The sequence below is a fragment of the Pezoporus wallicus genome, unplaced genomic scaffold (assembly GCF_028554395.1).
Source record: "Pezoporus wallicus isolate ANWC-B61680 ecotype Strahan unplaced genomic scaffold, APGP_CSIRO_Pwel_v1 contig_6814, whole genome shotgun sequence".
NCBI lineage: Eukaryota > Metazoa > Chordata > Aves > Psittaciformes > Psittacidae > Pezoporus > Pezoporus wallicus.
Genome location: NW_026639755.1, coordinates 1,848,306 through 1,875,007, shown reverse-complemented (window position 1 = coordinate 1,875,007; position 26,702 = coordinate 1,848,306). Strand labels below are relative to the sequence as shown.

The 26,702-nt window shown below is 54.6% G+C and overlaps 1 protein-coding gene across 3 annotated transcripts; it reads right to left on the bottom strand.

Annotated features, from left to right (window-relative positions):
- Positions 1-2,048: 2,048 nt before the first annotated feature.
- Positions 2,049-26,189, bottom strand: GPR156 (G protein-coupled receptor 156). Of its 3 annotated transcripts, none has more exons than XM_057416026.1 (10): positions 26,130-26,189; positions 17,760-17,928; positions 15,223-15,359; positions 12,880-13,015; positions 11,603-11,713; positions 10,516-10,641; positions 9,967-10,062; positions 6,546-6,782; positions 4,580-4,738; positions 2,049-4,050 (listed from the first exon to the last, which is right to left on the bottom strand). In XM_057416026.1, exons 2-10 carry the CDS (start codon positions 17,862-17,864, stop codon positions 2,869-2,871), a joined length of 2,289 nt encoding a protein of 762 aa, XP_057272009.1. In that variant the 5' UTR covers positions 17,865-17,928; positions 26,130-26,189; the 3' UTR covers positions 2,049-2,868. The 3 variants fall into 3 exon arrangements, with proteins under 3 accessions (XP_057272009.1, XP_057272011.1, XP_057272010.1); XM_057416028.1 differs by having other exon boundaries at positions 17,760-17,902; XM_057416027.1 differs by lacking the exon at positions 26,130-26,189 and adding an exon at positions 18,019-18,112 and having other exon boundaries at positions 17,760-17,902.
- Positions 26,190-26,702: the final 513 nt, after the last annotated feature.

Here is a 26,702-nt window from a genome sequence, read left to right as displayed (position 1 = left end):
CCAGACTCACACCCGCCCCTCCTGCCCCGGTCCCTCAGCCGTTCCCCATCACACTTATGCTCCAGGCCCTGCACCAGCTCCATTGCCCTTCTCCGGCCCCGCTCCAGCACCTCAATGTCTCTCTTGTAGTGAGAGGCCCAGAAGTGAACACAGAATTCGAGGTGGGGCCTCACCAGTGCCCAGTACAGGAGGACAATCACTGCCCTGGCCCTGTGGGCTACTCTATGTCTGATAGAAGCTGGGATGCTGTTGGCTGCCTCGGTAGGTGTATCCGCATGACGTGCAGTTTTCACTTGGTGGCTGCTGGTAATCAGACAGAAAAGCAACTGCCTTAAATGCCAGTGATAAGTTTACAAACAAACCACGGGTTGAAAGTCCTCTGGAGGGTTTTTCTCCATTCACTAGTGGATTTTAAGTTAATTTTTTCCATCAGCTGCTTCCAGGTGGCTTCATGGTTGATCATTTCCTATGAGCATGCTGCAGTATTCCCTACCCCCAGAGCAAAGTGCTACTCTGAACGTACTTGGGGGTGGGGAGAAGTCAGTCCCAATTTGGAAAAGAGGCTTTGCCCCATGTGTAGCAGTGTCCCTACAGCGTCCCAGCGTGGGATGCCCGAGGCTTGGTACCGCACCCAGTGAGGCAGCAGCAGCCCCTGCTGCGAGCACTGCAAAACTGCAGCCGGCTCTTCCCCAGCTCCGGCGGGGAGGAGATGGACGAGGAGCACCCGGGCCTCATCTACGGGACCCTCCAGGGCTCCACCGGGGAAAGGGTGGCCAGAGACCCCCGCCCGGGGCTGCGCAGCACGGGGGAACCCCGCCGGCAGCCCAGCTCTGCACACCATGGGGCCAGATGCGCTCCAACCTCTTGAAGGAAAGAGGGCTATAAAACACCATCCGCTGCATGCTGGCATGCACGGAATCATAGATTGGTTGGGGTTGGAAGGGACCTCAAAGCTCATCCAGTTCCAAACCCCTGCCACGGGCAGGGACACCTTCCACTAGAGCAGCTTGCTCCAAGCCCCATCCAACCTGGCCTTGAACACTGCCAGGGATGGGGCAGCCACAGCTGCTCTGGGCCAGCACCTCACCACCCTCACAGGGAAGAACTTCTGCTTAAGAGCTCATCTAAATCTCCCCTCTGTCAGGTTAAAGCCATTCCCCCCTTTGCTGTCCCTACATGCCCTTGTCAAAAGCCTCTCTCCAGCTTTCTTTTAGACCCCTCTTTAGGCACTGGAAGCTGCTCTAAGATCTCCCTGGAGCCTCCTCCAGGCTGAACAACCCCAACTCAGCTTGCCTCCATAAAAAAGGTGCTCCAGCCATCGGAGCATCTTCATGGCCCTCCTCTGGACTTGTTCCAACAGGCATATGTCCCTCTTGTGTTGGGGGCCCCAGACATACATGCTCACAGGGTGCTCCTGCTCCCCTGGGGTCAGGGGGTATGGTGCTTCCTAGCTCTACACAAGCTCTCTGTAGTGTTGGTGTGGCACAGGGTGGATTTGGATGGTTAAAACTGCTTTTTAGGTGTGCACAAGAAAGTGGTGTGGAGAGGCAGGCTGTGGCATGCCTTTCTAAGCTAACCCCCACCCTGCCCTGCTCCTGCTCCTGCCCACCTCTGGCTTGTTCAGCATCCCTCCTCATCAGTAAGGGCAGCCCACCCTTCTGCTGGGATCACAGGAGATCTTCCAACTTCCTCACACCCTGCCTGGGCTTCTCTCTCTCCAGCCCCTGCTGCAGTTTTGCCCTGAAGAATTAGGGGACCCCAGTCAATGCATTTCACCCCAGCCAGAGCTGTCAGTGAGGGATTTCACCATCATACAGGATAATGGAGAGGACATCATTCAAAACTGGGTTTGGGATTACTCCGTCACCTGCCCTTTTAACAAAGCCTTTCTCCAGAGGGTTTGCTATGCTCCATGTGTCAGGTCTCAGCATCCTGAACTTCTGTGGAGGCAACGATATGCTGAAATGCTTCACAAATACCCCCCAAAAAGCAAGCACACTGGGTTTACTGTTCTTGATATTTCTAAGATAAGAATTAAGCAGACCGTATTAATTTAAACAAACCTCATTCCAGATCCGTACAAACACATACAGAAGGGCAGAAACACAAGGCAATAAAGAAAACCCAAGAAGAACCTTTTCAGATCCTCTCTTACGATCGCTAGCCTGTCTTTCCCTTCAGCTCTGACCAGAGTCTCACCTACAACTGTGCAACTACACAGAATGCAAAGACACCTCCAGGGACACCACCTTCGGACTTCGTTTCCTCATTCAGATGCTGCTAAAAAACCCCAACCCTCAAAGCCTCCTGATGAGGTCCTTGCTTTGCCAGGGAGCAGCACACCCCAGGTGAGCAGCAGCCTGCAACTGCTTCTGGTGTCCGTGCGTCTCCAATCTCCAGTGGGTTGTGATGCTGGTGGGAGGCTCTGCATCACCAGCCTTGGGGGAAGGAGTCCTCCATCTGTCTGTGGTGTGCAAGAAGCCACACACGGTTCTGGCACACAGTGCCGTTTCCCTGCTGCACTGGAGAAAGCCCTCTGAGATGATGAAGGTTGGGCTCTCCCCAGGCACCCTGCCCTTCTTTCCACTGCCAGCACTAGGACGGACAAAGGTGCTGGGTATCTGTGGGGTGCAGGAAGCTGCCCAGAGTAGCCAGGGCAAAACCAGTGCCAACCACCCCTCAGCCAAACACGGTTTGCAGTCACCACTGACCAGGCTGGGGCTGACACTGCAATCTAAGCAGGGCAAGGTTTATTCCCAACCCCAGATGCCAGCACAAAACACATCCTTCAGAGGCACACGTGGCTTTGAAGACAAGTGGTGTTCCAGGGGAAGGAGGGCACTTGCCTGCGGGCAGGGCTGCTCCCCATCACACGAAGGTGGGTTTCAGATCCTCTTTGAAGTTCACCACGGGCTGGGGCCCGCTCTGGTGCTGTGTCCGGTGGCCCGTGCAGCTGCTGGGCTCTGTGTCCGTGTCCGTGCTGCTGCTGCCCAGGGAGCCGCGCGGGCTCTGGAAGCAGACCTCACAGCAGGGCCGGTGGCAGCCGTGGAACATCTCCTCAGAGCTGCTGCTGCTGCTGGAGTCCGAGTCTGGGTAATAGTACAGGGAGCGCAGGGAGGGCTCAGCAGGTCCCCTTAGGGTGCCCTGCCGCCGCCGCTGCTCCCGCAGGATGCACAAAGATCCCTGGGATTCCGGCCATCCTGGCCATCCCTCTGGCTGGAGGCAGGGCTCCCCAGAGGTGGCTGGAGGGGACGCTGCTGGGGGGTGCAGGAGCCCTCTGCCAGCCGTGTCCCCTTCCCTCCCCAGGGAGATATGTGTTGACTCCCCACAGCCCCAAACGCTCGCCTCCTTCCCCCCACAAGGGGACACGTGTCCATGGCAGCGGGCAGAAACAGGGGACAGTGGGATCCTCCGCCGCCGTCTCGCCAGGTAGGGGCTGAAGGGTGTGTGGCTGCCCAGGTAGCCCTCCTGGGTGCCCCACATTCCTTCCTGCTCTCCTAGGGGACCCTGGCTACCATGCGGGAGACCCCCAGGTAATGCCGGGCTGCAGGTTTTGCCATCCAGGCTCAGGTCTTGCAGGATTTCCCGCAGCTTCTCACTGCTCACATAGCTGACTTTGGGGGACGACTCCCAGGCCACCCCAGCCGAGATGTCCTGGTCCAGTAGCTGCTCCGAAGGCTGCCCCTGTCCCATGGGTGTCCTGCACTGCTGGACATCTTCCAGGCCACATTCCACTTCATCCCTGTTGTCAAAAATCATCACCCGAGAGCAAACGGGCTCGTGGCTCCCATGGCTCGCGTGTTTCTGGAGGTCCTGGGCATTGCTGCAAAGAGGCGATGTACCCAGCAAGCAGGGAGGCTGCCACCCATCCCGCTCTGCATCCGGGGGGCAGCAGTCACCCTGTATATCCCCACACTGCCCTGTGCTCCCGGTGCAGGGAGCTGGCGGCATCGCTCGGGGGTCGCAGCCGCTCTCCGCAGACATCAGCCTCATCAGCTTCTCCTTGGCGCTGCTCACTTGCTCCTGCAGGCTCTCGATCACGGCGTTTTTCTGTGTCAAACACACACCCCCCCCCCCGTCAAGCATCAAGCACGGGGCAGGCAGAGGGCACAGAACAAGAAGCCATCACCCTGCTCTGCGAGAGCCCCACTAGCAGTGTGTGACCTCGTCCTCCCAAGGACCCCCCCAAACCCCCCCAGATGTGGGTGCAGGAAGCCTGTGGGTGCACCGGGACCGGCAGCTCTATGAGCTGGGGATGCTCCTGGCCGTGCAGTGCAGGCGAGGGAGCAGGAGGCTGGAGGCAGAGCACCTCCCCTCTAAATTAACCGCTTCTGACTGTGCTGTGGGAACCAGGCTCTCCTGCTCTTCTCCCCATGTGGTGGCTGGTTTTTGAAGTTGAAACCCTCCTGGTTATGCTCACATTTTGGTGCTTTGGGGTGCAGAGCGCTGTGACAAAACAAAGCAGCTCCTCCCCTCGGGAGGGAAGAAGCCAGAGGGGGATTGCCCTTTAAAGCCTTCAACCCACAAAAGGGAAGGGGAGAACGCGGTGAGGCTGAGGGAGGCCGACAGAGCCCGGTACCTCGGTGAGCAGCCGCTTCATGGAGTTTTTCTCCCCTATGAGCTGATAGAGCTGCTCCTCGCTGTACACCGAGCGGCAGCTCCTGCTGGGGCTGGTGAAGTATTTTGCCATGTGGCTCGTGGTTTGGCTTTCTTCTTCAAAGGCTTTCCACTGCCTGAGCTGGGGAGAAGAGGAGGGCGTTATCCGAGCGGCACGCACAGCCCCTGCCGGCGCGGCGGGAGGCAGGCGCAGCTCCCAGCGCCAAGGAGACAAAGGGATGGAGAGGGGAAGACAAAGGCAGGGTGTGATGGAGGAGCGGACACGGGCAGCGAGAGACACGGCAGTGACACTGGGAGCCTCCCACCCATCCGAGCCCTACCCTGGCCCTGGCTCCACAACGCACAAGAGGGTCAGTGCCTGCGCTGCATCCTGAGCATGCTGTTAAAAGCCCCCTCCGTCTTCTCCCCGTCCCTGACTCTGTGACAAACAAAGACTGTGTCACACACACCTCCTCATCCCCGAATCACCCGTGACAAGCTGAAAACCAGCAATGCTCAGTATCCGCTTTCTCATCTAGTGTCTGCTGTGCGCAGCCCAGCTCCAGCTGCTTATTGATCTCTGATGAGCAATAGAAGAGCAAGCTCATTAGGAAAAATAAGCTGATGAATTAAACGATCCAAGTTAAATAAAATGCTCAAGGCCCCCAGGCTACAGCAGAAAAATGGCGCAGGCAGAGCGCAAGCACAGCTCCTCAGCTCTTCTGCCCTCACTCCGAGAGACCTCACGCTTGACAGAACATCACCAGCAGGCATGGTGTTTGTCAGGGGAGGTTTGAATCCTGCTCCCAAGGGCTGCTCATCCAGTCGGTTGGGACCCTGCAGTTAAACTGCACCAGCTGAGATAGAAGGGGACCTCTGGACATCATCTAGTCCAAGCACCCTGCTCAAGCAAGGCCAACTGGAGCAGGTTGCCCAGCTGGGTCTTGAATACTTCCAAGGATGGAGACCCCACAGCCTCTCCGGGCAACCTGCTCCAGTGCTTTGCAGCTTCCACAGAACAAAAACAAACCAAAACAAACCCAAACCAAAAAGGTTTTCTGATGTTTAAATAGAATTTCCTGTGTTTCAGTTTGTGCCCTTCGTTCCCTGTCCCATCAGCCCACATCACAGAGAACAGCCTGACTCCCCCTTCCCTGCTCCACCCCCATCAGTATTTATACACATCCCTGAGATCCCCCAAACCCTCTCTTACACAGATGTGCTCTTTCTTCAGCTTTACCTCTTCCTCCCTTTCTCACCTCATTTCCTTGAACCCAAACATCCCTCCAAACATTAAACTGAGTAAACAACTGTTTCCTCTCCCTGTAACAATGGAAGCATTTTTCCCACTAATGTTGTGACCAGACACCAGGCTGCTCCTGGAGGACACAGGAAGCAGGAGAGCCTCACCTCGCCACAAAAGGCTTCCTTCAAACACCCCTGTGTCCTCCTCCTCCCTTGTGCCAAACCCCAGCTTCCTTCTCCAAGAGCAGAGGGGACAGCCTTCCCTGGGGACCACCAGCCACAAAGACTCTGAGCCTGGTGAGCCCATCTGGATGGCCAGAGCCTGGTGTTATCCCTGCCCTTGGTGGGACTGAACGTATGGGGTATGAGGAGAAGACAGCTGTATGAAGGACAGATCCCAATACCCACATAAAGGAGGAGGAGGGCAGCAGCTGCTTTGCCTCCCCGTGTGCCCTCTGGCACGCTCGTGCAGGATGGGTTTCTAAGCAGCACCTCTGGGATGCCCCTGCACTTCTTGGAGACTCAAGGGACTTGCCTGAGGAAGCAAAGCCATGAGGGGCTCGGAGGATGAGGTGTGCAGGTGAGCCCAGACACGTGGGGAAAGAAGCAGAAAAATAAGCAGCTTGGGCCACATGGCTGCAGTTCTCAATGTCCAAACCCGTGCCTGTTTCCAGGCAGGCGGTGGGACAGACGTGACAGCATACCTGTGGGACAAAGATGAAGCAGTTGATCGTGGTTGTACACACAAAGATGCCTCCAGAGGTAAAACCAAACAGCAAGTTGTGCCAAGCACGGAAGAAGCGGTGAACTAAGCAGACGGTGCTGGCAGCCAGGAAAACGAGGTTGACCCCAACGATGAGCGTCAAGGACTGGTTGACTGGCGGGGAGCTGACGTTGTCGGTCAGACCGGCCAAGTAGGTCCCATACAGCAGGAGGATGCTCTGGAAGCAGAAAAGAGAGGTTTCCAGAGTGTGGAAAATTACAGCCTGATGGTGCCAACCCCCACGTCCTGCTGAGCCCGGTGAGCTCAGATACACTCAGCCCCATCCTAATTAACACTCTTTGATCTATAATGCAGCCCTTCAGTGCGTGGTGGTGACGCTGCAGCAAACGCCCCATGTGCTGCTGTGGGTCAGAAGTGGGGCTGGGGGGGAAGGCAGGAGTGAAGGTGCTGGCAGGCCCTGGGGGTCCCGACTAAGGGGCACAAGGAGCTGAGGGTCAGGTCTGAAGGTGATGCCACAGAGCAGGGCATGGCTGGGAGAGGCAAGATGTGAAAACCTCTCCTTGGACAGCATGGAGCAGGAGCAGCAAAGACAAACGGGAGACAGAGATCCCTGCAGGGATGCAGCGGTGCCATCAAGGAGCAACGACATACCTCTGAGGGAGCAGGAAGGAGATTCAGAAGGACGTTCAGGAGGAAAAAGCAAGGCAGAAGAAGCGGAGGTTTAGACTGGAGGGAAGAGGATGTAGTTGGGTCCTCTTTAAATAGAAATCCAGGAAACTCCCAGGTGCAATCCTTCTCCCTTCCCTTGGCTGTTTCCTGCCTGACCCTAGTAGCAGTGACAGGGGCTAGTGAAGTGCACTGTACACAGAAGCCCTCTCTCCCTTGGAGCAGGGCACTTGTTTCAGAGCAGGTTTCCTTGTCATGGTGCCCCACCAGTGTCCCACATGTGCATCTTTCCAGCGTGCCTGGGATTAAACTACCCGGCAGGATGAATTAGTCCTTTCCCAGGGCATACTGTCAGGAAATGCCGAGTATTTTTTGCCCGTCTCTGTAGTGCAAGGCATGGTCTGCCTTAGGAATCATAGAATCACAGACTGGTTTGGGTTGGAAAGGACCTTAAGATCATCCAGTTCCAACCCCCTGCCATGGACAGAGATACCTCACATCAGCCCCCAAGGCTCTGTCCAACCTGGCCATCTAACAAAATCCCTGCTTCTGCAAGGACCCAGGCCACAGGGAACAGGACTCCTACGTCACTCCTGTGCTACCCAGTAAGTTCAACAGTTGACCTTTTGCTAAGAGATGTTGAATTGCTATTTGGGCATCGAGCAGTGCTTTGTGACCTACAATGCAAAAGTGCTGTAGATCCTTCTGGACTCCCCCATGCTGTGGCTGCTTGATGACCGCAATGGCCACTGCCAGGAATAGGGTCTGAAGGGACACTTTTACAGGCAAAAAGTGTTCATGTCCATGGTCTTTGGTGAGACTCCCAGCTTGAGAGCACCATGAATTCCCAAGGGAGGTTGTAGTAGCAAGATGTGCCTCCCTGGAAACTAGGCTGATGCCCATCCCTGCTTCATTGGGATCCGCACCGGATCCTAACCGTGTTCACCATGGCACACCTCCAAGTACGTGGCCAAAGGCAAGCCAGCTCTGAGCAAGAAAAAAATCCAGCACCAAAGTCGCATTAAAATTCACATAACCTATCTGGGACACAGACAACAGCACTGCTGTCTCGTGAACCAGGGCTTTCAGTGAGCACAGCACTAAGTTGTTTGTTTGTTTGTTTGTTTTAATCTTGAGCAGAGAACTTTGTTCCTAATTCCAGGCATGTCCTTGGCCAATCATTTCTGTTCATTGCTCTGGGCCAGGAAAACCAGGATAATAAACTGAGTGGTTTCACAAAGGGCTGAGCACATTAATGCTGTGGAAGCTAAGAAGTGCTATGTACACGCAGAGATGGAGCCTACACTCACATGAGTGTAAATCCAGATTAACTCCAGAGAAACCACTAAAGAAACAACTGTAGTAGGATCAGGTTCAACACAACACTAATGAAGAGTACCTGGGACTGGCAATGGGGATGTTTGATTTCAAAAAAGCAGTTTGTAGGAGCTGTAGGTGAAAGCATTACCTGTCCAAACCCTAACAGGGGACAAAATGAGAGCTGAAGACACAGCACCAAAGGCCAGCGAATGCCTGCAGTCCCTAGCACCCAAGGACTTTAAAGGGCAGGCTAGACTAATGTATTTAAAATGAAGTGTAGTGGGGAAAAGGACTTGGCCATTTTGCAAAGTCTCTTTCAGTTCTTTTTCCTACAATTTTGGGTAGATGGTCAATGGGCTACAGGGATGCTGGGGAGGGACTCTTCATAAGGGACTGCAGCGATAGAACAAGGGGTGATGGGTTCAAACTGAAACAGGGGAAGTTCAAGTTAGATATAGGGAAGAAGTTCTTTACTGTGAGGGTGGTGAGGCACTGGCACAGATGGCCCAGAGAAGTGGTAAATGCCCCATCCCTGGCAGTGTTCAAGGCCAGGTTGGGCAGAGCCTTGGGTGACATGGTTTAGTGTGAGGCATCCCTGTCAACAGCAGGGGGTTGGGACTGGATGATCTTAAGGTCCTTTCCAGCCCAAACCATTCTATGATTCTGTTTTACACTGAGTCAGAAAGAAACTGCCTGTACTGCAGGCAGAGATGGAGCCATTCCCAAAGAAAGGCTGTGATCTCACAAGCTTCGTCAACATCAGCTTTCTGAAATGCGTCCAGCCTCTGCCAACCCAGGGACACATGAGACCACAGCTAATTACAGCCGTAATTATACCTACATAGTTACATCAGTACACATAACTCTCCTGGAATAAGAATGGCCATGAGCAGAGCTACATCAGTGAAAGTGTACCTCAGCGGTATAATTTAGCTGATACACATCCTGTATGGGTAGGCACCAAGCACTTGTCATCAGCACCTCCTTGAGTTGGAGTCAGAGGACTCGGGGGCTGAGCCACAGAGTGCATCTCTGCAGTGGACAAACACCCGAGGCCTTATGGAAAAAAGCGTGCTCTAGAAAACAGTAAGACACAAGTTTTAAGAAGGGAGATGGGTGAGGCAAGGAGAAGTTGCAGGGAGAGAACTGGACAGTCAATATGGGCACAGTGGATGTGAAAGAGATGGTGAAGCAGGGCAAAAGTGGCTAACAGCTTTTACAAGGGAATGCAAGAAAACATCCACGTGGGAAGGACTGGAGATGGGAGTGCTTCCAGGATGAACAGGAGAAGCTGGAATGTGCAGTAAGCATGTAGCTTAGGCAGGCAGCGAAACTAAGAACACTGCTGAACAGTTTAGGCTGGGAGGCTGGGAGAGGAGAGCTACAATGGGAGAATCAATAAAGAGGTCACGTACCTTAAACCCTAAAATGAGAACGAGCCAAAGATCGGAATAAAGAGATGCGCAGGACTGCACCCGGCTCACTGAGCAGGTCATGCCTTTCTCTGTCGCCTAGGAGGCAAGGGGAAGGCAGGAGTGAAGGCTGCTGCCCTGGCCTGGGAGCCAGCACAGAGCCTTGGCCAGATAGGTGTGCAGCAGGTCTGCTCTGTAAATTCCTAAAGGAATGGCCAAAGCTGGTGCTGCCAGGGGGATTAAAGCAAGGAACATTTGGGCTCTCTGCTGCCTAAAGGGCTGGTTCAGCTTTTCTCTAAAGCACCTGCAGAAGCCATGGACCTCTCCTTTGTCACCCAGGTGACCTGCACAGGCCTGGAAATTTTGCAGCAAACCCTCACCTCTGCAATAGACCAGACACAAACCCAACCCAGAGCACCCAGAAGGCTTTCTGGCTTCTTCTTCCTTCGTTTTTAAACAGCACCTCCAAACACCCGACCATCCACTAACTTAGTGCAGAGAGATCAGACAGGACATAGGGCTACCTTCCGCTGTCTCTCCTCATCCTCTTACCCGGAGCGAGACACTGAGGCTTCGGAAGCATTGGACTGGATCAGAGAATACCCACGTCAAGAGCAGCACAGCATCCACCAGCACCAACGCTGCCACCATCGCCAGCAGCTGGAGGTCTTTGATAATCTGCAAACAATGCAAGAAGCAAATGCTACCGTGAGGGGCAAATGGGCACCAATGACCTCCATCCCCTTGGGTCTCTTTCTGGTTGTTTCTTCCAAGGGATACATCCAACCTAATGCTTCTCCCAGAGTGGAGTCCAGTGGCTCACCCAGGTCTGAGTCAGCCACAAGATCTCTGTCTCAAGCACTCAAAACTCCTGGAGACCTAACCAGGCTAACCAACATCCCTCTGATGCTGGAGCTACCTGGTAAATGCTATGACAGAAAACAGCTCTCCAAAACAAGAGCATCATTCCTTACACTCGTATCACAAGCAGAGAACAAAACAGTAGGGAAAAAAAGCTGGTAGGGTTATAACTTTGCAAGTCTATCACAGGTCCTGGTGCCTCAGGAATGGGAGTGCTCGCTGGTACCCACTTCTCATCTCACCTTTCATCCGAGACTTAATTTTTTCACTGTTGGAAAGCGGCCACCAAAAGCTGTACAGGCACTGTTACACACAAATTCATACCTAGCTGGCTCCCATTTCCCTCCCAGCTGCTGTATCCCCTTCCTTCAGTGGTGCAGAGGAGCACCCAGCTCTCCCTCCCTTCCTTCAAGAGCAGATCAGACGCCCGTGAGGATACCTGCTTTATTTTCCTCCCACAAAACCCATCAGCCCAGACCTGGGCACAAACAGTGGTGCGTAGCGCAATGAAGGCACGTGGCCAATGTAGAATGAGAACAAGCCCTCTCATGGTGATGGGGCTGGGATGTTCCACCAGGGAACAGGCAGCCTGGCAGAGCACTTGCTTGCCTGCTCATGTCTCTCCGTGCAGGAAGAGATGCACAGTGCCCAGCCAGGTGTGAAACCAGCGCTGTGACAGTGGCACCCATCCTCATCACGTGCTGCTGTTCCCTGCTACCCCACACCAGCCTGGGGCTTCCCGGTGTCCCCCCACCCCTCCCGGGTGCTGTGTACTCACCACCCGCTTGTCCGGCACCCGCTGGGTGAACACCCTGTAGAGCCGCCAGCTCTTGCCCAGGACAGGGCCGAACACCAGCGAGGTCCCCACGCAGAGCAGGCAGAGCCGAACCTGCTGGGGCAGAGCGAAGGACTGAGGGGGCAGCTCGCAGGGACACCCGCACCCTCCCACACTGGGGTGTAATAAACATGGGTGCGCATGTGCCTGTGGCCTTCTGGAGGGTCACATCGCATCACCCACTGACCATAGGGTGAAATGGATGAAAAGGCACACACTGCTCCTCTGCTCTGCTCTGGTGAGACCCCACCTGCATCCAGCTTTGTTGCCCTCGGTACAAGAAAGACATGGACCTGCTGGAGAGGGTCCAGAGGAGGGACACAAAAACAATCAGAGGGATGGAGCACCTCTGCTGTGAGGGAAGGCTGAGAGTTGGGGGTGTTCAGCTGGAGAAGACGCTGGGGAGACCTTATTGCGGCCTTTCAGTTCTTAAAAGGGGTCTATGAGAAAGATGGGGAGAGGCTTTTTAGCAGGGCCTGTTGTGACAGGATGAGGGGTGATGGTTTTAAACTAAAAGAAGGGAGATTCAGGCTGGATGTGAGGAAAGAATTCTTTACAATGATGGTCATAAAACACTGGCACAGGTTGCCCAGAGAGGTGGTGGATGCTCCATCCCTGCAGACATTCAAGACCAGGCTGGATGTGGTTCTGGGCAACCTGATCTAGTTGTAGATGTCCCTGCTCATTGCAGGGGGGTAGCACTAGAGGAGCTTTGAAGGTCCCTTCCAACCCTAACTATTCTGTGATTCCATTCCTCTGCAGGCATGCCGCCGGCTGCCTTCTCCTCCCCACCGTGAGAGGCTCATCCTTGTCAGAGAGGCAGGCAGCTGGTGAGGAGCAGGGGCACGGAGGGTACCAGCACCCATAAATGGCACCTCCATTGATTCTCCTCAGCCCCGTGGCTGAGCAGGGTGGTAGGGGCTGCTCTCTCTCAGGGTGGCTGCCCCAGGCCAGCACACGTGGGCTCATCGCACAGGGCAGCGTTTTGATCGAGATCCGCTGTGTAGCCAAGAATCACGCCTGCAACTGAGGCTTGCATGAACAGCAAAAGCCATTCAGATGGGAAGTGTCCAGTTGTGTTTTGTGTATATGGAAAGCCAAATGTGCCCAGCAGCAAGGTGGTGACAGGCTGCAGCCAAGACAGAGCATGTGCAAACATGTATGTACATGCACATGTGTGCATGTATGAAGGCACCCATTCCACCAAACCTCTCACTCACCTGAATAAGCTTTTCCACCGAGTCTCCGGATGGCAGGCTCTGCTCCTGAATCCCAAAGAGGTAAGCACTAGTGTAAGTCAAGCCACTGCCCAGCAGGGTCACAATGTTCAGATTGGGGCTGGACATCTTCACGATCCTCCAGGAAACAAAGCAGGGAAGGTGGTGATAGTTACTGAGTGTCATGACCTGGCAGCACAGGGGGAAGGTCCCCTTACAGGGATGATGATGGCCATAAGGGATGCTGACACACTGTCTCCTCCCAGGCCCTGCTCTTCACACCTCCCTCCTCCAGAAGCTCAGCCGTTGCTCCATGGGACATATCCTATCCTCCCCTTTAAGGAGGGCTTCACTCTCCTTAAAGCATTCATTTTGCCCTACACCACTACTATAGGACAGCAAGATCCCTTCTTCCCAAAGCAAACAGATACCAGGCTTGCCCCATGGCACCTCTACCCCTTGCATGGTTCTGTGGCACGGAAAAGCATCCCTGAGGCAGCTTAAGCCAGTGTCTTTATGGACAAAATAAAGTGGCCGCACATCCCCACCGCGGCACAGAGCCAGGGGAAGCAATGTCCCATGGCCTTGCAGCTGGCACACAGCACAGCGCCCAGCTCTGCACCCCCCGATTCAAGGCCAACATCTTCCTCCACTGTCCTCTGCTGTAAAGGAGCAGAAGTGGAAAAACCTCACCAAAGCAGCCAGGGTGACTGTCCCCAACAGTAAACTTTGGGTACAGCAGCTACAAATGCCTCCAGGAACAGGTTCTTCCCACTGCTCCTTCCTTGGAGGAGATACCTCCACCCTCAGCACAGCCTCAAAGGCAGGAAGCTGCCAGCAATGTTCAGGTTACAGATGGCCCTCTGTAATTTCACCCCATCACTCATAATCCTGTAACTGTACTCAGGGAGGGGAGAATCGACCCACCAATCTCTCTCGACCTGTTACCCTTCTCCAGCAAGCCCATCAAGTGAAAGCTGCAGCTCCTGCCATTCCCCCGTGTAGCTCCATCCCTTCTGCTGCTAAGTCATTTCATTTCTTCACCCTTGAGCTCCTTCCTGGCTTGCAGCCTCACAGACACAGAGCCTGGGACTCAACCTGGCTCTCTCCTTCCCCTGCCTTCCTTGCTGTGACTCAGCCCCTGGGAAAGATACTCATCAGTTCACCCTCTCAGCTGCACGCTGAATAAGGCCTCCTTTGCCCTCCCAGGTTCAGTAGACAGACCAGTATTTATTTGCTCCAGTGCAAATAAATAACACACATTCATTACAGCTTGCTCTGGGAATATCTTCAGGGGCCTAAATAATTTGGGAATCAGTTAAGATGCTCACCAAACCCACCACCACTTTGCTTCAGTAAATCAAGTGCTTGAGGCCAGGATGCAGGTCATAGGGCTCAACAGAAACCCTTAGGAGCAGGACCTTCCTGAATGCGTGGTGGTTAGAGGAATATTAACTCAACCAGAGCACTGAAACGGCAGCAGCCCAGCCTGCATACAGATGCACATCTCTGTGCAAAACAACAGCACATGGAGCACAAAGGCTTTTTGAGGTCAAGCTTGGAAAAGGGATTTATCTCAGGGGGGAAGAAGTAGTTGAGAGACCAAGGGACCAATGAAGCTGGGGAGAAGGTGGCAAGAAGGCAGGAGAGATATCCGGAATTGCTGAGGAAGGCTAAGTGCTGGCTGAGGCAGTTTTGCAGAGCCTTCTGCTTGATTTATGCTGCATTCAGGGAGCAGGACTTTTTACATCCTTTACATCCTTTGTACAGACTGAATAGCACCAAGGAAAGGCTGCACTTCAACACCAGCTTCTCTTACCAATGGGGATCATGTTCCCCACCAATATGCACAACCACCAAGCTGTGGCCCAAGTGGCCCAACAGCAGAAGGACATGTGCACACTGTGGAGAGCATGACAGCTTTGTTCATGGAGCTATGCTGCTCAAACTGATGCTCTCAGGACTGTGGAGCTGAGAAAGAGACCGGGTCCTCTTTCTGCTCAGTCCTGTTGATGGTTTTATTGAATAGCATCTTTGGGATGAGACCATGCACTGCTGCCTGTGCCAAACCGAAGGGCATCCATGCACTCTCTTGTTCACAGCTCCCTGCCTTTGGGAGGAAGGGAGCAGTCTGAGCAGGACTGTTTCCACCAGTGATCAACACTGGGTGTGACGGAGAAAGCTGCAATATCCCTGGAATTGCCCTTGCTTGCCCTGTGCTGCTCCCTCAGTCTTGTACCCTCCTGACCCTTAGCTGGCCATCCGCTCAGAGCCCGGTCCTGAAGGAGCCCAACCCCACTGCTCCAGCTCAGGGGAACTCTCACAGCAGGAAGGGGAAGCCCTTACCTGTTTTTCCTGAAGCGAATGGTGAAGACAAGAAAGAAGAGTGCCAGCAGGACTCCTCCAGTCAGGAATGTCCACACGACTCCCAGAAGAGCAGCAGAGAAGGATGGGGAGCTCTTCCCACTGCGGTCAGAAGATGTCTGCAGGAGGGAGAAGGAGTGAGGAGGAAGAGGACATTGCTGACACCACTGAACCAGACCAGGGCTAGTGAGCTGTGTGTAGACTGGACACAAGCTCTGCCACTTGCTGAGTGCACAGGAGGAAAGGGCAGACCTGGACCCTTCATCTTAAGGCCAACTAGCCAAATCCATAATGAAGCCATACAAGTGACTCAGAAACCTCAGGCAGCCCTGGTTGTGGGAGAGGGGAAAATAGGTGACAGTTCCCCACTTTTCTCTGGAGGAAGACCCCAGTTTGTAGAGCACTGCTTTGGGAATTGGGGAGCGCATCCTTGCCTCCCACCCTCATCCCTACAAACTGCAGGTACCCAACCAGCTGTGCGACATGACCAGGAGCCAGTGGCACAGAGAAGGGAGTGGGACAGTGTTTGTCAGCTGTGTTAGGCAGTGACACACTGGGCTGGGCTCCACCTCTCCCTGCTGGTCCTTGGTACACAACAGCTGAAAACTGGCTTCTGAGGGACACTCCCAGTGCAGGTGTGATGGAGGCACCTCGCTCCTTGCATGCTGCCGACCTTATGGTTTTACATCTCCATTTAAAATACTCCCTGCTATCTCCCTATTAACATAGGCTGGATAAAATGATCCCGTGTGAAACAAGAAACCCATTTCCGCTGTGGATCTAAAATACTCCAGCATTTTAACAGGGTCTGCACGTGTGGGCTGGCTTACACACAGCAAAGCATTACTTTTACTTAATTTCCCTTTAAGGGGAAGGAAGATGAGGGGGGACTGAGCTGTCACACACCTCCTCACTAACTTCTCTGGTGTTTTTCAGGTATTCCAGTTCACCTGAATGCAATTTCTATAGCAGAAGGCTGTTTTCCTGACAGCTGCCACTGCCCCAGATTTTCAGCTCTCCCCTCAAGGTCTGAGCTGTTTCTGCTTCCAGCCTTGCTAGAAATAAATCTGCAGGCCGAAGTCAGTCATTTGAAGCCAATGCCTTGTCTCCCTCTTCCCCAGCTGAGCTCCTTTTCCTCTGGGTAAGCAAGAACATGGCACAGCCTGGAGAATTAAAGCCAACACATAACTCTTAAACCAAGAACGTGTCACTGCCACGTGAGCACGGATGGCTCTTGCCAGCCCACAGGCTGGAGCTGCTCTGGTCTCAGGGTAAGGCAAGTCCCTGGCTGGGAGACGCAGCCAGCCAAGAGCTGCTGCTGCTGTGTTATGCTGGGATACAGCCCTGCTTTGCAGCAGTGTGAAGGGATCCCTGGGGATTCATCTCTCTCCTGCAAACTGCTCCCCACCTCCTCTCCCCATTCCCTGGGGGTCTTCTGGCTCTCTGGGAAATGAAGACTGCACCACACAGTGGAGGTGGTCAGCCACGTTGGTCTCCCTCCCCTTACACCAGGACCTGCTGTGAAATACCTAGAATCAGGACTATCTTCCCTCCTGCCTGGAGCTGATGGGGCTGCTCAGGGCTGGTACAAGGCTGTAATGCCATCCTAGTTCTGTGTCCTGCCTGGTCAAGCCCGTGAGCAGCACCTGGCTTTCGCCACTAAGACGAGCAGGGCAGACTTGGCATCCCAGGGCTCCCACACTTCACCCCCAGCTGCATCCACCAGCAGCATCTTTCCAGTGCTGGCCGCTGCTGAAAGCATTACTGCACCCTTTTCCCAGGAACCACCCAAGCATCAGAAACACCTCTGTGGTTTCCACCTTTCCTTTCCAAACACATACGTCCTGTCTCCCCTCAACCACTGTTTCCCTGGATGTTGATGCTACTTGAAGTTGATGGAGCGCTTTGTTTACTGCTGAGCTGAGTAAATCCTGGCCCTAGCAGGGGGAATATTAATTGCAAGGCAGCTGCCTGAGCCAGAGGAGCCAAGCAGCTTATGGTCTTCTAATTAAAGGCCCATGGTCCTGCCGAACATGGTGGAGAACCAGGCGGGCCAAGCCTTGCTGGTCCATCCAGCAGCCTCATGCAGAGCCAACTGCAACTAAGTGCATCCCAGCGTCATTTCTACTGGCTTAGTGGTAGGGGGAGGTACCACTTATTATAGATGATGACTTTTAATTAAATCTGGCTCTATTCATATTTGAAAAGCACTTTGAAGTTCCAGGGGATGGGAAAGGTCAAGGGCAGAGGAAGCATCCCAGGCCACTCCTAAGCGGCTGTCATGCTGGGCAATGCATGGGAGGGCTGCTTGGCACAACTTGGCTGTTGTGGCTGCTTCCTCACCTTCTGGCTAACTGCTGGGTGTCATCTAGACAGGGCTTGTCTTGGAGGCCATCCCAGGAGGTGACAGCATGCTTGCCTGTGGCTGGACAGCTGTGCCCCCTCTCTATCCCTCCACCCAAATCCACTCCTTGCCGAGCAAACCCCTGCCAAGAGCGCTCCCCTGCCTCCGTACGTACCACTGTGACAGTGCAGAGCTCCTGCAGCGCCTGCTGATGCTGCTCCTGGCTGCCAAAACTGGAGCTGCCATTGCAGAGCTGGGAGCAGTTGAATCCTGGCTCCATAGCACATCCTCAGCCGTCATCCAGCTGTACCTTCGCCCCTGCCAGAAGGACGGGGGATAGCTTTCTCCAACAGGAGGAAGCCTTTGGTGTATACCACATCCCCCCCATCAGGAGGGTGAAAAGAAAGGGTCCAGCAGCCTGGAGCTGAGCTTACCCCAACTGATGCAGTGCACATCCAGAGCCAGGACAGGGAGCACCGACCTCCCGCCGTCCCTTGGGGTGTCCTCAGCAGCAAGGGGAGTCAGCACAGGGTGTGCATTCCCATGGAGCACGGTGGCATCCCAAGCCCTGCTGTACCACCCTGCAGAGCAATACACAGCAGGGTCACAGCAGCCCCTGGCCCCTACACCCCAGCTGAGGACCCCAAAACAGGAGCTGTGCTGGTCCGAGCTGGACATGGCACCTGGCACCCCAAGCCTGATGCAGCTTGATTGCCTGATGCAATCCATCACCCCACACCAGTGTGATTTCAGGACATCTCTCCATAGGTCTCTCCTATGCCAGCAGCTGCTCCCATTTCCTGGCACATTCACTTCTTCAGGCAAAGAACCAGCAAGTGAAGACAACAACAAACAGCAACAAGTGTTGCCGTCGCTTAATGGGACCTACACCCAGGCCCGGGTGAGCAGGGGAGGAAGGCACTTGAATTACACACGTACCACAGTGTTTTGGCTGACGTGGCCCAGGCAGCAGCCCGGCCAGCTGAGGAGCGGGCTCTTTATTAAGGAGATTTAAAAGCCTGGCACCTCCGTGCTCCCCATCCCTCCCGGCGCTCTGGCTGCCAAGGTATTGTCCCCGCCTGCTCCCGCTCCCCTCGCACCACCTTTGCCTCTGTTCCCTCTTTCATTTCTCTTTTTGGTGGGGATTTTAATAGGCCTCATTACCATTTTAGACATGAGGTCATACTTATCCTCAAGCATCCTTACTCAATTACCATTGTCACTGGTTTTAATTAGCTTCCAGTGCACGACCATAAGCAAGTCTCCCGTCGTTAGCAGCTGGGGAGGAAGCGTAATAGCTCATTCCCTATTTGCTCCTAACAACTGGTAGGAGGGAAAAATATATCCATATCATGTTCCTCCGGGCTGCATCCCGGCTGAGCATCCCCTGTGCTCACAGCCTGCGCCTGGCCGCCGCTCCATCCTTCCCTGCTGCTACTCCCAACATTTTGATCCCCTCTCCTTACAAGTCCTTCCTTTGGAAAAACTCCCGTCATTACCTGAACAAAGAAAGAGTGAATACAAATGAACTGTGGTCACCGGGACCTGGTCTGAAACTCGCTGATCTTCATGGGAGATAATCATCAGGATTCAAATGCCAGAAAAGCTACGGGTGCCATTCCCAGCTGGTGTAAACTGATTCTGAGCTTTAAAGAAGTCACTTACAAGTCCCAGCTCAACAGGCCACACATCCACAATGAGCAGAGCCACCTCTGCAGCAACAACCGCAACTCTTCCGCTGGCAGAAGCCCTGGTGTGCTGTGGGTCTGGATGCTGTCCTGCCTGCGCCAGGACTACCCCCGATGAGATCAGCTCGACACGTCCTGCAAACACAATATCACACATTACCCACATGCATGATAGAGGCTTTTCTCAAGAGCACTCTCCATCAAGCCTCCCTCTCTCCTTCTAGCTTGTAGCAAACCGTGGTGATCTTTTCCCCCTCCAAGGAGGGCCACGCTCTCGGGGTTCCCATACCCTTCATCGCTCAGGCTGAGCCATCAGGTGAGGTGTACAGCTGCTGGAGACATGGTGCTAACGGCTCCCACACAACATTGATAACCAGGCCAATTAGCACTCATTAGTATGCAACAAAGCAAGCACTAGTGTGGCTGTTGCCACAAGGCAACTGGTATTTCCAGCCAGCAGGAATGCTGCTCCATGGCCTGGAGAGCATCCAAGGGGGACAAGTGCTGGGGAGGGGGGGGGGGGGTCACTGCCCTTCAGAGTGAGGTTGGCAATGACTGGGGGACAGACAGCAACACAGGTAAGAAAACAAATGCTTAAGGTGTGGGGTCTCTTGAGGACAGACTTGTTGGGTTTTGGGGGTTTGTTTTGAAGGTCAAAACACCCAACAGTTCTGGTAAATCACTTCTGGAGCAGAATCACAGCATGGTTTGGGTTGGAAAGGACTTTAAAGCTCATCCAGTTCCAACCCCCTGCCACGGGCAGAATCACCTTCCACTAGAGCAGCTTGCTCCAAGCCCATCCAGCCTGGCCTTGAACACTGCCAGGGATGGGGCAGCCACAGCTTCTCCGGGCACCCTGTGAGCCTCACCATCCTCATTGTAAAAAATGTCTTCTTTACATCCAACCCAAATCCATCCTGTTTCAGTTTAAAACTGTCATCTCTTACCATCTGCCACAGGAAAAAGCCTTTTTCTGTCTTTCTTTTCTTTGTGTACTGAAAGGCTGCTCTAAGGTCTCCCCTTAAGGAGCCTTCTTTTCTCCAAGCTGAACCAGCCCAGCTCTCTCAGCCTGGCTCCAGAGCAGAGCTGCTCCAGCCCTCACAGCATCTCCATGGCCTCCTCTGGACTCACTTCAACAGCTCCACATCCTCTGGTGCTCCTTTTGTGTGTTTCTCACTCCAGAAACATTAGGCTTCCATTTGGGTAATTTCAGAAGAAAGTTCAGCTCTTAGAATGAGGAAAGGCTGAGGGCATGAACACCTCCTGTTAGCCTGGCCATCACAGAGGGAAGAGGGGAGCCAGAGAGTGATGCCGACTGTCAGTGGAGTTTATTGTTGTTTGATTTTCAAACAGCAGACACGAAGGAACACCGAGAGAGCGGTTTCTGACAGCCTGCACACACCATGGGAGCAGCCACACGTCCGGTAAAGTGAAAGGCTCACTCAGCTCTGCTTGCCTTGTTCTCCTCCCCTTGCCTCCCTTGCTCTTTGTGGTATTGCATCTGCTGGCTGGCTGGGTCACAGTGGCTCATATATGGCCATGGCCAAGCGTTGGTGTGCACATGGGCATGATCCAACAAGCCTGAAGCTGATAGGAAACAAGTGACTGGGCCATATGAAAAATAATAGCACCATCATCTTCTAAAGTAAAAAGGAAGTGCTGACTGTTAAAACCAATATTCAGATAAAAGCAATTCGTGGACATCTTAATGGTTGGTCTTCAGGGCTGGAAAACCTGTTTCTTCAGCTCCTTCAAGACTCAAGATTACTTACCTACCACTGCTGAGCAACTGGTAATGCAAAATGCATAAATACTCCTCAAAAGAGATGCAGTTGATGATGTCTACATGCACATCTTGACTTTCTCAAAGTTTCTTCTTCCCTTCAAGAACTTTCTTTTGAAATAACAGAGGAAAAAAACCCCAAAACTTGAAGAGGCTGAAAAATGGATGCAGCCTGTATGGGCCCAGAGCAGGCAGAATGAACATTTCACCCAACCAGTTACTTTTGATGTAGCACTGAAAGAGAGATTTCTTCCCAAAGAACAAGGTGATGTGCCAGCTTGGTGGAAAACTGAAGATGCCCCATCACAGACAACAGAACAATTGCGTTCAGAAATGCATCAGTTTTCATGAACCTTCCAATCCTGTCTGGTCATAGCAGCCCTGGCAGAGAAACGGTACATGTAAACCTCTGCAAGGGAAGAGCAGAGCACATCTGGAGAAGCACATCTGTTGAGAAGACAATTGTGTGGCCAGCTGCAACCTGCAGCTTTGCTGCGTGCCAGAGAGACAGAGAACAAGCAGGAGGGGAAGGAGCGATGCACAGAGAGCAGAGCCGCTCCTGGCACCTCAGGAGGGGAGCAGGAGGACCCTGGCTCACCCATCTGTGCCGTTACTACCACTGCTGATGGTAGATGGAGGTCTTCTGGTGGGCTGCTAGACAGGATGCCAGGCCACACACACTTAAACCAGCAAGTCCTCTGGATAACTGTTCAGCGAGATGAACGACACGAGATGGGGTTTTGCAATTCAGAAAACGCTGGCACTTCTGAGACAGGTTCCTGCTTTTCCCTCTGCTCTTCTTGTCCAACAAGATCCCTTCTTGTTTGACCTGAGAAACCTGCAATATTGCCAACCCCAAGGCCATCAAAAAAATCCCAAGCTAGATTTACTGCAACACCCCCCACCGGGGCCAGTTAAAAATCCCAAGTTAACATTCACGGTGTATCTGAAGCTTATTGTTAATTTACATTTAAAGCTTCAGCATCGACCTTGTCACTTTCCCCTGCAAACACGAAAGGAAAAGGAAAGAAAACCAAGAAACTGCGCTTATGTAATCCTAAAACCTGGATTACACAGTCCCAAACCCTGCGAACACTGGGGAGCTGCAATGCTGTCACCCTGCTTCACAGGGACTGTGCCATGCTCTTGCTCATGGGATTGCCAGAGCCACCTCCAGGCCTCTCAGGTATCTTCATCCCCATCAGGCACAGCGACAAGATGGGTCAAATCACAGGGCCCAAATGGAGGCATCTTCCCACTCAAGCAGTGTCCCTGGCTATGCTCCCACTCAGGACCCATGCCCAGGGTATGGGTGATCACCGCTGCAGGACCTTGCTGCACGCAAACGCAGGAGATGCAGGACAAGATGCTTTTGTCTCCTGGTGGCACGGGCAGCTCATCAGGTGACTCTGAAACCTGGAATTTCATGTTAACTGGAGATAGCTGCAGTTTTGAAGCCTCCTCTCCATTTCAGACAGCATCTCCCAGGATCTTGAAGGCAACAGTTTCTGAACACCGACCTTACCGATTGCCCCAGAGCCATGAGTCTGTCCTCTGTAGGTCCCACAGCTTAGGAGGATGGCACCAAGCTGGCACGTTTAGCTCTGCCCCTAGTCTAACTTTGTAAATGCAGGTTAAATTCCCTCCTGGCTCCTTTCAATTCCTTGGGTTATGTTTTAAATTCAAAGAAACCTCCATGCAAAAAGCCATGACTGTTTTGAACTGCCATGCGGTCCTGCAAGGAGCTGACTCACACGTCTCCCACTAGGGAGCTGATAAGGCTTTTAACTCTCCAATCTTAATTACTGTACAATAGCAGACGTGAAAGGAATAGAGACAGAATAGACTGGAGATGCTCAAAGGAAGGAAAACTGAGAGGCAATACCAGGAGACCAGAGGAACATGACCAGAGCTGACGGGGAGGTGAGCCAAATCCCTGGAGCTGCTGCTGAGCAGCTTTGTGCCACCCAAAGACCCAAGCCCTCACACCTGCCTGGCTGTAGCAGTGGCTGAGCAGCACGGGGATGAAATGAATGAAAACCTCCAGGTCTGTGCCTCTCCGAAGCACCTGGGAGCCCAGCAGCTGGGACCTCACTGCCTGTCATGCTGAGCTGATCCCCACTTGCACCAGGCAGCTTGGCATGGCCCCTTGGAAAGCTCCTTCCCAACAACTGCAAGTGACACTGTTGGTACCCCCAGGTGGAAGTCCACCTTCCTGCGATGAATGTGAGATGTCAGGATCCCTGCTGCCAGCCACAAACCCACCATGTGGGGCTACAGCAGGCACAGCTCTACCACCAGAAACAGGGCAGGGGACATGCTCCAACCACAGCTCTGAGGAGATGCAGTGCTGCTCCCCAGCCCTTCCCATGCCCAAGCCTCTGCCCCCTGGATGGAGGTCACAGTGCAGGATGCCCCCGTAGCTGTGCTGTGTGGACGAGGCTACCAGAGTTTTTCACCACTTTGGGCAAAATCTTGGGTTTTCATTATTCCATAACAACTTCATTCATCATTTCCTTTACCAGTGGGACACTGCACCCATAGGTGCTGTTCTGCCTCCACAGAACAACCTCACTGCTTGTGCCCAAGCCCTGTGCCAGGAGGTTTCCCATCCCAAGCTCTGGGCATGTGATAGATGACCCAAAAGTGGGGAGGCAGGCGCTGCCTCTCCAGAAACACACAGCCATTTCCATGCTGGAAAACTGCTTGGCCACCATGCCCTGTGCCCACAGAAGCACAGCTCCTGCCCACCATGCTGCCGGGTGCACCCAAGGAGAAGATATGTGAAAACCCTCAGGCATCCACTCCACAATTTGCCATCCCCGGTAGTTGCTGTAGGGTAAGCAGTGAGCCCCTGGCTGCGGAGCTGGTTAAACCTGGATCCCTGACAGGGACCACTCCTGCATCCCTGCCCAAGAGAGCTGGCACCTTGCTGCAGAACAAGGATGCCATAAGACAAGGATGCCACAGGACACCTTGCTGCAGCTGTGTGACTTGCTCACCAGGACACTGATTCAAGGCACCGTGACAAGTGTCCTAGTGCAGCATCTCCGTGCTCAGAGGCTGGGGTCCCTGCCCATCCACATTGCTTCCATTGCCTATACAATCCTCTCCTTCTTCCATCCATCCGCAGACATGCCCTCCTTCAAAAACTGCCTTTTCCCAGGCCGTTCCCACGAAATACTGCTACCTTCTGCTTTGTGCATCTGCCCCAACCCGCTGCTCAGAGACACAGCTCTGCCCCAGGCACTGCTGCGGGCAGCCCTAGCATCCCTTGCACCCATTAGCTCCCTCTGCCTTTGGGGTGTTTGCCTGATGAACTGCAACACGCTAAACAGCTTCATGGGAAGGCGCTGCCTGCAGTTTTTCCCCTCTTAACCAACTGCACCATCTTCAGAAAGCTGCCGTGAATGAGAGGTAAAAAAGCCTGACGATTTAGTGTTTTGATTTACAGGAGAGATCTACCTTGTGGTTGAGGTGTGTATGGCTTAATTACAAAGCAGCAGCTCACCCCCGCTGAAGCTGTCGGCTGCCGAGCTATGAGATGCAGGGGAGGAAGAGGCCACAGAGGGAGTATTTTCATGAAGTTACATTTCAGATGGAGCCTGTGCCCTCGAGAGCTCTCCCCTTCCAAAGCTGGCAGAAACCTTCATGCAACCAGACACCGTCCCCTCACAGCCTTTGCAGCACCAGTGCACCGTGTTTTCATGGGCAGGATAGGATGGCCGGGTTGCAGAGCCCCACAGCCCCAAGCATGGGGACAGTTGCTGACCCGAGCAAGACGGGCATCTTTTCTCTCCTCTTCTCTTTTTAATTCGGTGGGATTTTGGGAATCAATCCCTGACAGAGGAGGCAGAACAGAGCCCCGCAGCTCTTTCACCTTGCCCCGCTGACGGAGCAGTGGGGAGTATTTCCCCCTAGGAGACAGATTTGACTCAAGGCTCTGAGGACCAGAGATGCCCACAGCTCATCTTGCTCCCCTCCCGGCTACCGCAGAGACTGCACCCGGTGGTCCCCTGCTCCTGCTCCTCAACTCTATGCTGGGCAAAGCCCCATCAAGGGGCAGGGCCGCACTAAGCATTCCACAAGGTCTGCCCGGCAGGGCTCCCTGCAGACAGCAGCGAGGCTCGCTCAGGGGTTGAGAGGCGCAGCTCCTGAATAGGAGGCATGACTGAGCCTGGGTGGGAAGCAGTTGTAAACTGTGCAAGCCCAGTGTTTGCAACAGGAGAGGCACACGCAGTGCCCCCCGATGCGGCAGCTACATCAAGGATGCATAAGAAGCGGCAGCTGCAACTCAACCCTGACAGCTCCCTGTTACCAGCGATCCGGTTTCCTTGGCCTCCTCCCTGCCCCTCTCAGGCTGCAGAGCACCTGTGGGGCAGCGGAAAATCCAGGGCTGGGTGAAGGCTCCATGAGCCACCCTCCCCGAGACGTGGCCAAGCCCCTGGGTGCTGCGTGATGCTCAACTCCAGCGGCAGAGGAGCAAATGTGTCAGGTCCGGGAGTGCCTCCCAGGGGCCTGTCACCCCCGGCAAGCTAGGGCAGGACTGTGGATCCAGCACTGACGGGGCACCCAGGCCCCTCTCCCCCCAAAACAAGCAGTTGCACTGCGGGATTGGTTGCAACCTTTCTTCTCCCCAGACTAAACTCCGCAAGGCACGCAGCCTGCCCAGCAGCAGCTTCCTTAGAGCAAACCAGCCATCGCTGCAACTCCCCATGTTTGCATGCTGCCAGATGCCCCTTTCCCACTGCAAAGTGCCGGCAGCCTCCCGCTCCTGCAGCCTGCCTGGGGCTTTCAGGACGGTATTTCCCAGAGAAAACCCACCACCGTTTCGAGCTCAGGGGTGCGCTGCGGGCGCCTCCGAACCAGCGAACGGCAAAGGGGGAGCGCTCCATCCCCAAAGCGCGCCCCAAACCCCGGCCTTGCCGCCACCGCGGGGCGGGGGGGGGGCCTCGGAGTGCTCCCTCCGTGCTCTGACAGCCCAGCCCCACGGCCTCGCTGCTGGATGGGGGGAGCGGGGCAGCCCCTTCCCCCGCTGCCGGCCCCCCGCTCCCCCGCGGAGCCCCCGACCCACCTTTAGGGACGGCGCCCGTGCGCGGGGTGCGGACCTGCGGGCGGCTGCCTCCGACCGGCCGCGGCTCCCTCACCGGCCCGGCGGGGCGGAGCGGAGCGGGACGGGGCGGAGCGGGGCGCAGCTCCCGGGGCTCCGTGCTCGCCACCGCCCCGCAGCGCCCCGGCCCGGCCCGGCCCGGTCCGGTCGCGCTCCTCCTTGCCCGGGCTCCAGCGCCTCTAACGGAGCGGGGGCTGCTCGCCCCTAACCCGGGACAGAGCAGTGCGGGGAGAGCCCGGGCGGAGTCATCGCGCCGGCTCCGTGCACCCCAAAACACCGCCTGTCCCAGAGCCGCGGGCAGCGGGACCCCAGCGCCGCAGCCCAGCAGCCCTCCGGCCCCGTCTGACCTGACACCGGTGCCACAGCCCGTTATGCCCATGGGCTGTCCCGCTGGCCCATGCCTGTGCCCATCTTCTGTCGCTGGCCCCGCTGGTAATAAGCCATCTGGCTCCGGCGCTGCCTGCAGCTGAGGCAGCACAAAAACCCCACATCTGTGGCAAAACCGGCTGGAGAAGGTGAGTAAACACGAGTAAGCAC